The sequence below is a fragment of the Suncus etruscus genome, chromosome 10 (genome assembly GCF_024139225.1).
Source record: "Suncus etruscus isolate mSunEtr1 chromosome 10, mSunEtr1.pri.cur, whole genome shotgun sequence".
Lineage (NCBI taxonomy): Eukaryota > Metazoa > Chordata > Mammalia > Eulipotyphla > Soricidae > Suncus > Suncus etruscus.
The window spans coordinates 67,644,306-67,658,214 of NC_064857.1; the positions used below are offsets into that span (position 1 = coordinate 67,644,306).

General features: G+C 46.8%; 1 protein-coding gene across 1 annotated transcript in view; it reads right to left on the bottom strand.

Annotated features, from left to right (window-relative positions):
- TNFRSF11A (TNF receptor superfamily member 11a) overlaps positions 1 to 13,909 on the bottom strand; it is a 30,784-nt gene that overhangs the window by 1,601 nt on the left and 15,274 nt on the right. Inside the window, exons 9-10 of the mRNA XM_049781668.1 lie at positions 13,772 to 13,784; positions 8,141 to 9,022 (exon numbers count right to left, since the gene is read on the bottom strand). Coding sequence (XP_049637625.1) covers positions 8,141 to 9,022; positions 13,772 to 13,784 — 895 coding nt within the window. The remainder of the gene's footprint in view (positions 1 to 8,140; positions 9,023 to 13,771; positions 13,785 to 13,909) is intronic.

A 13,909-nucleotide genomic window follows, 5' to 3' on the forward strand; every position in this document is an offset into this window, starting at 1 on the left:
TCCCTGGCCACCTCCAGTTTACCATCTCATCCCAACACACACACACTTTTTTCTTTCCTTTTTCTTCTGTCCCATTCACCATGGACAGCTTGGCTACAGACTAGTAGACTCTAAGGATTGTAATCAAGAACCAATCCTTATTCTCAATTAATTCTATGACCCTCCTTTTCCTTTGAAATACCTTTAAGCAAAGACCACAGTGGTAGGGACTCCTAAATACTTTCCTATACCTTATTTTTATCCAGTGGATGTAGCATGTTTTAAATGACAAGAAGGAGAAGGGGAAATGGGACCCCTGGAGTATTTTAAGGCCCATCTCTCTTTCTTTTTTGGGGGAAGTCACATTCTGCAGTGCTCAGGGATTACTTCTGACTCTGTGCTCAGGAATCAGTCCCTGCGGTACTCAGGAGACCGTATGGGGTACTGAGGATTAAACCTGGGCCTGCTAAGCTTGACATCTCAGGCCCTTGTGCCCAGCTTCTTCAGCCCTTTCTTCAGTTGTGCTGTTCTGACAAGAGCCTCCACACACCAAAAGCATCCAGAAACACCCTGATGAATGAGTGACTACATGAGCACCCCTAAGAGGGACACAAGATCAGATCAGACTCTGGTTTTAAAATGTTTGGGAGGTCAATACTATAATAGAGCAATAGTACAGCAGGTGGGACACTTGCCTTGCACGAAGCCGACCTGGATTCAATCCTCAACATCCGATATGGTCCCTAGAACCCTCCAGGAGTGATTCCTGAGCACAGAGCCAGGAATAACCCCTGAACAATGCCAGGTGTGACCCCAAAAGATAAAAACAAAAAATTGAAAATAAGATAAAATGCTTCAGAAAATCATGGGAGAGGTAGGGTCCTTGCCTTCCACACATCCCACCTGAGTTTAATTCTAGGCCCCAAGCATTGCCAGATGTGAGCTCAGAGCACAGAGCCAGGAGTAAGCTGTGAGGACTCCAGGTGAGGGAGGCCCAATTGCCCCAATGCCCATAAAATGCCTCAGAAACAATAACAACCAGTCTGACATGCAGAATGCCATCACTCCTCCCAGGATGTAAAGCTCATGCTTAGGGACTCCCAAGATTGGAGCACACCCCCTGGGCATGGGGGTAGCAAGCTGGAGTGTTTCGGTATCTTAAAGATGGAAAGGGCACTTTGCTCTTAAAATCTAGCCAACACGTGTTTTTTCTGCGAGTAAACCCTATGCTAGGCTTTATCAGAACAGGCGTCTGTATCATTCTATGTGTAATATCGTGGTCTTATTTCTCACCATGCACATCCATTGCATAAATGTCTGGGAGTTGCCAGTATCCTTAGCTGGAAATGTGCCTCTATTCTGAACTGTCCTTGTATCAGAGAAATTCATTATTTTTGGCGGGGGGCACATATTGGTGGTACTCTGGGTTTACTCCTGGCTCTGCACTCAGGAATTATTTCTGCCAATGCTTGAGGACCATTGAGGATGCTGGGGATGAATCTAGGTTGGTGGCATGCAAAGTAAGCACGTAAGTAAGCAAAGTAAGCAAAGTAAGTACTGGCTGTACTCTCCCTCAGCCCTGCAATTCTTTATATTGTGCTTTCTAAAGAGCTGGAGAGAGAAAAAGGTTAAAGCACTTTCCTTTCATGCCACTGAGCCTGAATGTTCTCCTATTAGAGAGACACTTCTCCTCTCCTCCATGTAGCCAGGAAGGGGATGTGTGAAAAAAAAGAGGGAAGGAGTAGATTAAGTGCACATCTTAGGCCCCAAGTTCCACCCCTTAAGGCCAAAACCTGCCCTTTACTTTTTTTTATTTGTTTGTTTTTGGGTCACCCCCGGCAGTGCTCAGGGGTTACTCCTGGCTCTATGTTCAGAAATCGCTCCTGGCAGGCTGGAGGGACCATATGGGATGTCGGGATTCGAACCACCAACCTTCTGCATGCAAGGCAAACGCTTTACCTCCATGCTATCTCTCCGGCCCCAGCCCTTTACTTTCATGTCAGCTGCAAAAGGTAGAGCTGGAGGCCTGGAAAGGAAAGGGCTCTGAGGGCTGGGACAATAGCACAGAGAAGAGGGTGCCTGCCATCCACACAGCTGACCCAATTCAATCCTTGGCATCCCATATGGTCCTCCCAAGCACCACTGGGAATGATCCATGAGTGAAAGAGCCAAGAGTGAATTTAGAGCACTACTGGATGTGGCCCCAAACTGAAAACAAACAAAAAGTTTCCTCACCAAAATTAAGTGACAGGGACTGGAAGTAGAGGAAAGCCACAAGCCACAGCCACTACCGCCTACTCCTAATATTGGTGTCCTGGCAAGGTGGAACCTGCTGGCTCAACCAGCAAAGACTGGTGAAACTGGGCCTGGCATAGTATGCCAGCAGCACCTCAGGACCTACAAGCCACAGACTGAGCCTCAGCTTCATAGCAGGTGCTGGAGTGGGGGGCCTGTTGACTCAGTCTATAATGTTGGGAGAGGAACTCACTTGGGTGGAGGCTTGTGAGACATTAGGGGAGGCTCAGCCAGGCCCCAGAGGGGGCAGCTTTCTCGTTCATGTCTAGCAATGTCTAGAAGGCATTGTGATGGCTAAAGTATGCGGGGAGGACGTTTGCCTTGCGGGGCCAACGCAGGTTCTATCCCCAGCATCCCATATGGTTACCTGAGCCTGCCAGGACTAATTTCTGAGTGCTGTTGGGTGTGGCCAAAACAAAAACAAAAGAAAATGTGAGGTCTCTTAACACTAAAAGAAAAAAAAAGTGTCAGCTGGGTTAACATTAATAGTTAATGTAAATATTAAATATTATAATTTAATTTAATAAGATTCAAGTAACTTGGGATAACTTGTATTAAAAAAAAAATCCCATTTAAGGGCCAGAGTCCTGAAGTCAAGGTACATGCTTAGTCAGGGGCTGTAGCCAACTTGGTTCAAATCCAGACATCACATATGGTCATTTGAGCAGAATCAAAGATAGCCTCTGAGTATCCAAAACAGAAAAACAAACAAGCAAAACACCAACCCATTTAAATCAACAGAAATAACTAAAAACTGATGCATCCTATCTGAATTAGAAAGGTTTATGTTTTGCTAAATCCGAGCTTTCCATAGCAGGCTCTGTGGAGCTCTGGCTCTTAGGCGGCAAAAACAAGAGTCATTTTAAGAAATCAATCCCAGACACAATTTACATTTTTTAAGCAAGGTGATGAGCACTTTTCTTCTCGAAGGCTTATTATGTTGTTTAAAATGCATGGTGTGTGAATAGTAAATCACATGAATCATGACAAATAAAGCCACCCAATTGTCATGTAAATTCTCTTCTAAGGAACAGAACTAAAAATATACATAAATGCACTCAAACGCCTCCAGCTTCACTGGATTCTTCTGGAATAATAATAGTTAAGTATATTAACTGCCTCCTTTATATGGAAATGCAAAGTCTGTTGTAGGCATCTGGAAGAAACTGGGTATGTGATGATAGGGAAGAGAAGGAAACAGTATGTAGTTTAATTGAAAACAGCTTCCCTATGAATCCCTTCCCAGCCTAAGTCCCATCAGAAAAAGAGAGGAGCAAGCAGAACAGAGCTAAACCAGGTTTGGAGACATCATATTCTTCATACGCTTAAAAGAAAAATACAATTTAGCACCCATGGATACATATATATATATATATATATTTTTTTTTTGGTAGAAATAGAAGGTCACACCCAGCAATGCTCAGCATCTGGCAATTCACCAGTTTGCCATCTTACTGATGCTTTCTTTTGGGGGGGGGGTTGGGTTTTGGGTTTTGGGTCACACCTGGCAGCGCTCAGGGATACGCCTGTCTCTAAGCTCAGAAATCACTCCTGGTAGGCTCAGGGAACCATATGGGATGCGAGATTCAAGCCATCGTCCTTCTGCATGCAAGGCAAGTGCCCTACCTCCATGCTATCTCTCCAGCCCCTTACTGATGCTTTTGTATGCACTTTTTCTACACAGGCCATCTGGTCTATCTGTGCTTAGCCTCCAAATCTGCTAGAAATAAGTTCTGTCTCCTGCTCCCCCAGGGTCCCAGGCCTGGACCAGGAAGGAGAGTAAGCCATGAACCATGAACGTGGACTTGCTCAGCTACTGGTTCCATGAGAGTGGAAGTGGGAAGATGCAGGGAGGAGAAGGAGGAGGAGGAGGAGGAGGAGGAGGAGGAGGAGGAGGAGGAGGAGGAGGAGGAGGAGGAGGAGTAGTATGTCATGGGAATGGCTCCTGATTGGCTTGTGTCTGGCATGAGAGGAACTACCACCAGCTACCAATACTGCAAGGAAGACACATGCTTCTTTCTTTTCCAGGCCCCAGGTGAGTCACCAAAGGAACTACATTCCCTTAACGGAAGGACTGTGGAGACTGGAGCCACAAGCATGCTCCCCTTCATTGCTGACCATGCTCTTCTAATGGTGCGTTGAAGATTCAGATATATTGGAGCTGGAGGGGAGGGCCTTGCACGAAGCCAACTTATGTTCACTCTCCCAGGATTCCAAATGGTCCCCAGATCCTAGCAGGAGTGATCCTGAGTGCAGAGTCAAGAGTAAGGAACCCCTGACCATCACTGGGTGTTGTCTAAGCTCCCTCTTCACACACACACACAAACACACACACACAGTTAAGCATGTTGCCCAAATAGCCTCAACATACTGTTATTATTTTTTCAGGGACACTGAGCAGGACAGTGCTGAAGGTCACCAGGCTGTGCCTGGCAGGAACTCGGGGTCTCACACAGCCTAGACAGGTGCTCTACCACTTGAGATCTCCAATCCCCTCCATATGCTATTGGGGTGGGGAGGCAAAGAGTTCCCAGCACCACAAGGCAGAACAGCAACTCATTCTCGGCCCATTACACAGAACCAACACTGTGTTTGCTGAGAATCACCAGGTGGGCCCCCGAAGAACAGAACTTGAGAAGCCCCCCCACACACAAAAAAAGCCCCTTCACAGGCAATTAAAAATGTTACCTCCTTAGACTGGAGCAATAACATAGTGGGTAGAACATTTGCCTTGCACACGGCTGATTCAGGTTCAATCCCTGGCATCCTATATGGTCCTTCAAACCTATCAGGAGTGACTTCTGAGTGTGGAGCCAGGAAGTAATCCCTGAATACTGCCGGGTCTGCCCCTCCTAAATGCTACCTCAGGGCCAGAATGATAGCACAGTGGTAGGGCGTTTGCCTTGCACACTGCCGACCTGGGAAGAAATTGGATATGATCCCTGGCATCCCATAACTCCCAAGTTTGCCACAAGCATTTTCTGGGCACATGCCAGGAGTGACCCCTGAGCACCCCCAGGTGTGGCCCAAAAAGCAAAAAATAAAAACATAACAAAACAAAAAAACCAAAATGCTACCTCCTACCAGTTCTGAGAATGTGGTAGATTTTAGCAAATCACACCAAATCCATTCCCTCTTAGCATTCACCCTGCTTCCATGTCTCTCACACATTTTAGAGGGCATAAATTAAAACAATTTTTGTTAAGAAATAAAGTATTCGGGCCCAGAGAGATAGCACAGCGGTGTTTGCCTTGCAAGCAGCCGATCCAGGACCAAAGGTGGTTGGTTCGAATCCTGGTGTCCCATATGGTCCCCCGTGCCTGCCAGGAGCTATTTCTGAGCAGACAGCCAGGAGTAACCCCTGAGCAACACGGGTGTGACCCAAAAATAAAAAATAAAAAAAAAAATAAAGTATTCAAGAGAAAGCCATTCGAACCAAAAACCACAAGGCCCTTCACGGAGAAGTAATTGTGTAATTATGGAGGGACCAGCCTCCAAAATCAATCTGGCGGCTGCTTCTCAGGCAAAAATGGACTTGGCCACAAGTTGGCGTCTGCAGGCTGACTCCACTGCTGTTCTGCAGGCTAAGCACCAGCCGGAGACAGAAAAATCCGTGTAAACTCTTTGCAAATTAACACCCCTTCACTGATGATACACATACCCACCCATCCCCTTCCCTCCAGGCCTAGATGTTTCCTGCTGGAGAAAAAAAAGATAATAAAAAGCAGACTCGCTGTGGTTGTAACTCTTTCCAGGAGAGTGCATGAATCCTCTGTGTGGCTTTATGATGATAAGGAGAAAGAGATGGCATCAGATCAGACCAGCACAGATGGCTTTCACACCGACACATGTCACCTTCCTGATGTCACCAATTAAATTTTGTACTGCCCCTGGCAGGGATGTCAAGCCAGGCCACTGCCATGCCAGACTAACATTCCATCTGTACCTAGAACCCAGAGGAAGAAAACCCAGCCTGACCTAAAAGCAAAGAATAATATAAACCAGCCACATAGCTAAGCCTTCAAGTTTCTAAAAGCACCTCTGGAAAAGCTAAAGAGCTTCTCGTTTTCTCTGAAGCACTCCCGAGATGTAAACCCTGCTTTCCATCCAAAAGTTGGTCAGAAAGGTCCTCAGTATATGTTTGGACTTGCAGTAGAAGCATGAAGCAGAAAAAGCAGGTGAGTGCAGAGCCAGGAATAACCCCTGAGCATTGTCCTGGGTGTGGTTCAAGACACCACAAATAAGTAACTTAATAAAAAAGGAAAACCTTTTCTTGAAACATGTAATAATGAATAACTATTTTTTTTGGCTGGGGCATACCTGGCAATGCTTAGGAATTACTCCCGGTGGTGCTCCATGGACCAATATACCAGGAATTGAACCAGACTGTGTGCAAGGCAAGAGCCTTAACCTCCAGGGGTCTCAAACTCAAGGCCCTCGGGCCACAAATGGCCCTCTGTACATTTTGTGGCCCTGCCCTAGAGGAATCTTTTTTTGTTTTGTTTTGTTTTAGTTGTTTGGGTCACGCCCCCCAATTTTCAAAGCTTACTACTGACTTTGCCTCCTGCAGGTAAATTGAGTTTGAGACCCCTGCTACTGTCTCTCCATCTTGCCCCTCTATGTTGTTTTTTTTTGTTTGTTTTGTTTTGGGTTTTTTTTTTTTTTTTTTTTTTTTTTTTGTTTTTTTTTGTAACACCCGGTGGTGCTCAGGGGTTACTCCTGGCTGTCTGCTCAGAAATCGCTCCTGGCAGGCACGGGGGACCATATGGGACACCGGGACTCGAACCAACCACCTTTGGTCCTGGATCGGCTGCTTGCAAGGCAAATGCCACTGTGCTATCTCTCCAGGCCCCCCTCTGTGTTTTTCTAGAATGAGTATCTATCACTTACAGAAGAAAACAAAGACCCCACGCAATACTTTGAGGTCAATTTCCCTAAAGCCACCTAATAAAACAGTGTTTTTCACCCTTGTCCCCCAAACAGCTGTATCATTCCAATTAGTCCAAGGGTCTATTTGCCCTTCTGCCATGTGGGAACCCTGTGATGAGTGCAGAACTCGTGAGCATCCAGGACTCCAAGTCTCTTTTCAGAAGATGGGCTTCAAGAGCTCCTCAAACCAGGCCTCAAAGGACCATGTTAGGGCAGTATGTCTTTGGTATAGAACCAGCACCAAAAAAAAGCCCACCCAAAAAACTCCAAAATGTCAGTAACTCAAGATTGACAAAACAATTCCACTGTTCCCCCTGAATTTTACAAAGGCTCTCCTGTATTGCTGTGTGTAGAGGGAATTTAAGAAGTGGCTGTACTCTACCAATGACTGAAATCCCAGATCAGATCAGAGCTTAGCCACAGCCAATCTTTGACTTCTTTTTTTTTTTTTTTTTTTTTTTTGGTTTTTGGGTCACACCCGGCAGTGCTCAGGGTTTACTCCTGGCTCTATGCACAGAAATTGCTCCTGGTAGGCTCGGGGACCATATGGGATGCCGGGATTCGAACCACCGTCCTTCTGCATGCAAGGCAAATGCTTTACCTCCATGCTATCTCTCTGGCCTTAATCTCTGACTTCTGGCTGCAGAGTTTGGGCTGGGAGGGGAGGTTTGAGACCTCCAAGGACACAAAAGGGCATGCGATGTGCTAAGCCAAGTGGGGAACGGGGTACAGTCACAGTGAGTGGGCACCATCCTTCAATGACACATGCCTTTGAACTCAAACCTTTTCCTGGCATGATGAGCAGAAACTTCCACTGAATTTCCCATATGAATACTCCCCCACCCCCCATCCCTAGGCGGCCTGTGATCTCAACCCCAAACGCTGTCCCTGAAAATTTCCGTTTTTGTTTTTGCTTACATAGGAGAGACGCGCTTACCTGACACAGGAGGTTGATCAGGGGAGTGGCCTCCTGTTGGCTCGGAGCTGGGCAGCTTCGGGTCAGCGCCATCTGTGGCCTGGCCTCCCATCTCCACCTTGTCGGCTGCAGCATCTGTGGGCAGTGGGCCCAGCCCATACATACACTGGGGCAGAGAGGCCACTTTCGGGCAGCCCAGGAGGGGCTGCCCATCCTCTTCTGGAGAGTGCCTGCAGCCCGAACAGCCGTCTGCAGAGCTGGCACAGGCTGCCCAATGGCAGCCTGGCACTGCCTCCAGCTGCTGCCCATTCTTTTCACAGCACACACAGCCCCAGTCCGTCCTGGACAGGGGCCCAGAGGACACACAACTGTCCGAATCCACCAGGTTCTCCGTTCCCGTGAAGCACTGGCTTAAGCTGTCATTCTCCCCCACCTCCAGGGGCTCAGAGAAAGGAGCTGTGCCCTTGCTACCAGGATGAGCAGGGAGCACCGAGGACAGGGAATCTAGACTCTGTGGGGACCGGTCCATATATTCATCTTCCATGGGTATCTGCCAGAAGGCGGCCTCCTCCGTCTCATTCACCAAAGTCAGCACTGCGGCCTCTTCTCCTTGGCCACACACACCTCCACGGTTCGGACAGGCCACATCCGGAGATGTTGTCTTCTCTCTCAGAGTCAGCAGTGAAACACCTTCGTACAGCGACAGCTGACTCGAAGCTTCTGTGTGAGCCACAAGGCCAGGACTGCTGGAGACCACCAGCTGCTGGAGGGGCAGAGGGAGAGAGTTACTAGGACTCAGCATTCCTAAGACTGTTGGGACACTGGGGCAGTGCCAGCTGACAGTGTTGCCCAAGAAGTGTGGCCATTCTCCCAAGGAGATGTACACATGGCACCTGGCCTTATCTCAAATCACAGTGGGGGAGGGGGTGGAGAGATAGCATGGAGGTAAGGCATTTGCCTTTCATGCAGAAGGTCATTGGTTCAAATCCCGGCATCCTATATAGTCCCCCGTGCCTGCCAGGAGCAATTTCTGAGCATGGAGCCAGGAGTAACCCCTGAGCATTGCCCAGCGTGACTCAAATCACAGTAGGGGTGAGACCTAAAATAGGCAGTGATTCTAATTTAATGAGCCTGCGAGCATTTTTTATTTTTTGGTCTTTGGGCCACAACCAGTGGCCTTCAGGGGATCATATGGGATGCCAGGGACCAGGGATGGAACCCAGGTTAGCTGCATGCAAGACAAATGCCCTACCTGTTGTGCTATCGCTCTGGCCCAGAGCCTCTGAACTATGAATTAAGAGCCAATTTCTAATCCCCACAATCGCAGACTGTCACTACACGTAACATGGATGTCTCCGTTATAAAGGGAAAGCACACTCCAGATGTGTCTATTGGCTTTCCTGGTGAAGTGCCTAATTTTCCCCCAAAAATAATTCAGTCAGAAGACCTGTCAGTGGAAGTCGATCATAACCCCTGCGTGGATTACTGGCTATATTTCTGACATGGCTGTGACATTATATTTTTCTTTTCCTTTTATTTGACTTTTGTCTCCTTTGCTAACTACAGAATTTCGGCCTTAGTTAATCTGCAGTCATAAAAAAAATTTCAGTACCAAAGAAAGCTGCTAGAAGTTTCCTGCTGGCTAAGTATATTTGCTACTCAAAGTCCAGCTAGCTACCTCTCTTTCTGTCAGCCTATTTACTTCCAAAGGCCAAGTCAAAACTTAACATCTTCGGGGCTGGAGAGATAGCATGGAGGTAAGGTGTTTGCCTTTCATGCAGAAGGTCATCAGTTCAAATCCCAGCGTCCCATATGGTCCCCCATGCCTGCCAGGAGCAATTTCTGAGCATGGAGCCAGGAATAACCCCTGAGCACTGCTGGGTGTGACCCAAAAACTAAAACAAAAACAAAACAAAAAAAAGAGGCCAGAGTGATAGTATAGTTTTTAGGGACTTTGCTTTGCACACAGCCAACCCAGGTCGAATCCCTGGTATCCCACATGGTTCCCCGAGCCTGCTAGGAATAATTTCTAAGCACAGAGCCAGGAATTACCCCTGGCCCAAAACAAACAAACAAAAAAAATTTAGCATCTTCAAGACAATGGTCTTCTCTCCTTGCCTTTGAGCACCACAGCAGAATGATTTTGCCTCAGGGACTTCCCCTGTCACTTTGAATACCCGCTTACAAACAGGTTTGGCCAGTAGAATTAGGCTATTTTACTAAGTATAATTCTGTACCCCTTTCATAAGTTTTATCTCTTTCTATTACCAGATCATATGGAGTGGGTCTTAGCCCCTACCTAGAATACTATTTCCCTCAGGTTAAGAATATTTGTTATTAGGAGAAAACCAGGATTCCTGCTATCCCTTAATTTACATCAGTAATGACACCTAGGGCCAGGATCTATTTTGATATGTAAGAAATTAGCTTTCCTTTTATCCTCTGACTCCTAACTGAAACCTATTCTATTCTAAGGTTACACACCACCTAAAGCTATGTGTATTTGTTTTAAAATCAAACAATGTACTTTGATAGTTCCTGTATTTTGAAAGAAACAAATGTTGGCATTCCTTTTATGATATGATTCTTTCTTTACTCTTTATATACTCCCTTGCCTGAAGATTAAATTTGTCGCACTCCTGCCAGAAACATGTTGACCCCATGTTCTCTGTGTGGTATTACTATTTCATATTTCATATTTGGCCGCTCGTGTTACCCGTTTTCCTACGTGAAAGGACTCCGTCCCACTAGAATTGCTGAGACACAAGACGCCTGCAGCAGCAGACACTACTTGAAGTTCTGACTCACAATCTCACACTAAAACCAAGACATGGCGGCCCAGAGAGATAGCACAGCGGTGTTTGCCTTGCAAGCAGCCGATCCAGGACTAAAGGTGGTTGGTTCGAATCCTGGTGTCCCATATGGTCCCCCGTGCCTGCCAGGAGCTATTTCTGAGCAGACAGCCAGGAGAAACCCCTGAGCACCGCTGGGTGTGACCAAGAAACCATAAAAAAAAAAAAAAAAAAAAAAAAAAAAAAAACAAGACATAGCAAACCTCAACAAATATTGGACTCCAGGATGCTGGAGCCATAGCACAGTTAATAAGGATTTTGCCTGGTAGGGGGGGGACCATATATAGGGTACCCCTGACTACCCCTACAGTGATCCTTTGAAGGGTCATGTTCTCTAGGAGATTGGTTGAGGTTTGATTCCCACTGAGTTCCCAGACAGAAAAGGCAGTTCCCATTCTCCTGTCTGATTAGGTCAGGGGGAACAGTTTCAGTTGTAGATATCCGCAGGAAATAATTCACACAGTGAAAGGTACAAGAATGGGTTCAGGAAATCCAGTGTTCAAGCAAGGAATTCAAACCACCCAAGCTTCTTGCTCCTAAGATGTAGCACAACTCAGTGGGGGAAGACCAAAGAATGAGCCCCTGCCTTCCTCAGACCCCTGCTTTCATTGACAAGAATCAGGCCCCATCCTAGAGTGGGAGAGGAATACCAAGTAGGGAATAATCCAATATTCCGTCACCAGATCACACCCTAGGGTGGAGTACAATTATTGATTAGGGTAGGATCAGTAACCCAACATCTCCCACTATTTATAAAAAAAATAATTCATATCCCATGATTCTAATATTATGGCATATGCTTCTAAAGATAAAGGTTGGCAATATTTTGCATAGGCGCAGCAAAAGTTTGGTAAAACATAATAAAACTTAAAAATTTTGCCTAAAAACAGGGTACCCCTACCCACGAAGCATCCTGCCTTAGTGCCATCTGCAGGCTTCCAGCACAGTGATTTGTCTAACCCAACAGTCTTTCTTCAAGTTCTATGGAAAATGTCTCTTCAAACACAGGAATGACCTGTTAGAAGGGTCTATCCCAACCCTTTTCAGGGTTGGGATAGACTCCAATTTCCAGACTTTTATAGGATCAGTAACCCAACAATCCCTGAGCACAGAACCAGGAAGGAATAAGCCCTGAGCACCACTGGTTGTGGCCCAAAATGAAAACAAAAACAAATATTGGACTGCAGAGAATGCTTTGTTTCTTTCCTGTGGTGGGGCAGGAAAGGGGGTTCAGTAATTCTGAAACCACATTTAGGTATTCTGAAAGTGAACAAATGAAGACAAAGATGAAGACTAGGAGTCTTAGGGCTCCCGAGATTAGTGAAATTAAGAATCGAATAAGGAGGGGCTGGAGAAATAGCATGGAGGTAAAGTGTTTGCCTTGCATGCAGAAGGTCAGTGGTTCAAATCCCAGCATCCCATATGGTCCCCCGAGCCTGCCAGGAGCGATTTCTGAGTGTAGAGCCGGGAGTAACCCCTGACTGAGTACGGCTGGGTGTGACACAAAAACCAAACCAAACCAAACCAAAACAAAATAAAACAAACAAAAAAAAAGAATCGAATAAGGAAGACTAGAACAAATCCTGGGATTGGGGCCACAGTGATGGTCCAGGGGCATTGTACTTGCCATGCATGCTGCTGGCCTAGGTTCAATTCTCAGTACCCTATAGGGTCCTCTGAGCCCACCATGAGTGATTCCCTGAACACAGAACCAGGAGGAAGCCCGGAGTACAGCTGGATTTGGCCCCAAAACTAAGCATGCATGTAAGAAAAAGAGCAGAGGAGAAGAAGGGAGAAAAAAAGAGAGGGAGGGAGGAATGGAAGGTGAGAGACAGAGACAGAAACAGAGAGAAAAAAGAGAGAGAATGATCATGTGGGGCCAGGATTTTAAACCTGGTTTCTGGCCTCAGCTGCAGGCAATACAGAACCTTAACCTCTTCTCAATCTCAACAGCCCAAATTCTTGCTCTTGAGAAAATAGGCTGTGCCAGAGAAATAGTACAGCAGCAAAGGCACTTGTCCTGTGCATGTGGCAGAACCAGATTCGATTCCTGGCACCCCAGATGGTCTCCTGAGACCCACCAGGAATAGTGCCTGAGGGCAGATCCAGGAATAAATTCGAGGGGCTGGGTGAGGCCCCCAAGACAAAAAACAAACTACAAAATAACCAGAGGGTGACCTCCTTGAGGGCTCAAGGAAAACAAGACCCACTATAACTCTTAAGTGGTCTGGAACCAAGCAGGCGCTTGGGCCAATGAAGAGCTAAGAGCAGGCCTGGGGTGGGGGTCAGAGCTCTGCCCACTTTTTCTTTTAACTTTATTTTGGAAAGGTAGAGGCACATTGGCAATGCTCAGGGGTTACTCTTGGCTCTGCACTTAGGAATCACTCCTGGCCGAGTTGAGGGGCCTGTATCTAGTGCAGGGGATGGAACTTGGGCCAGTCACATGGAAGACAAACACCTTATCAACTGTGCTGTTGTTCTGCCCCTGTCTCCCATTTTTCTGCATTGTTCAAATTCTATTTTTTTGTTTTTGTTTTTGGGTCACACCCAGCAGCGCTCAGGGGTTACTCCTGGCTCTCCACTCAGAAATCGCTCCTGGCCGGCTCGGGGGACCATATGGAATGCCAGAATTCAAACCACCATCCTTCTGCATGCAAAGCAAACACACTACCTCCATGCTATCTCTCTGGCCCCAAATTCTATTAAATTAGAAGTGACCCCACTCATAGCAGCTCTGCTCTCCTGGGAATCTGCACCAGGTTGTCTGGCTTGTCCTAGACTGCGTCAATGATACACATACCCTGGGGTGACAACTGGGGAGAAAGAAAGACAAGATCAGAGCAGCAGCCTGTGCACTGGTACTTGGGGGATCAAGACAGGGACTTGAGGTTCCATCAGCCAGGAGGGCGGTCCCGGTTCCCCACGCAGGCTCCATAAA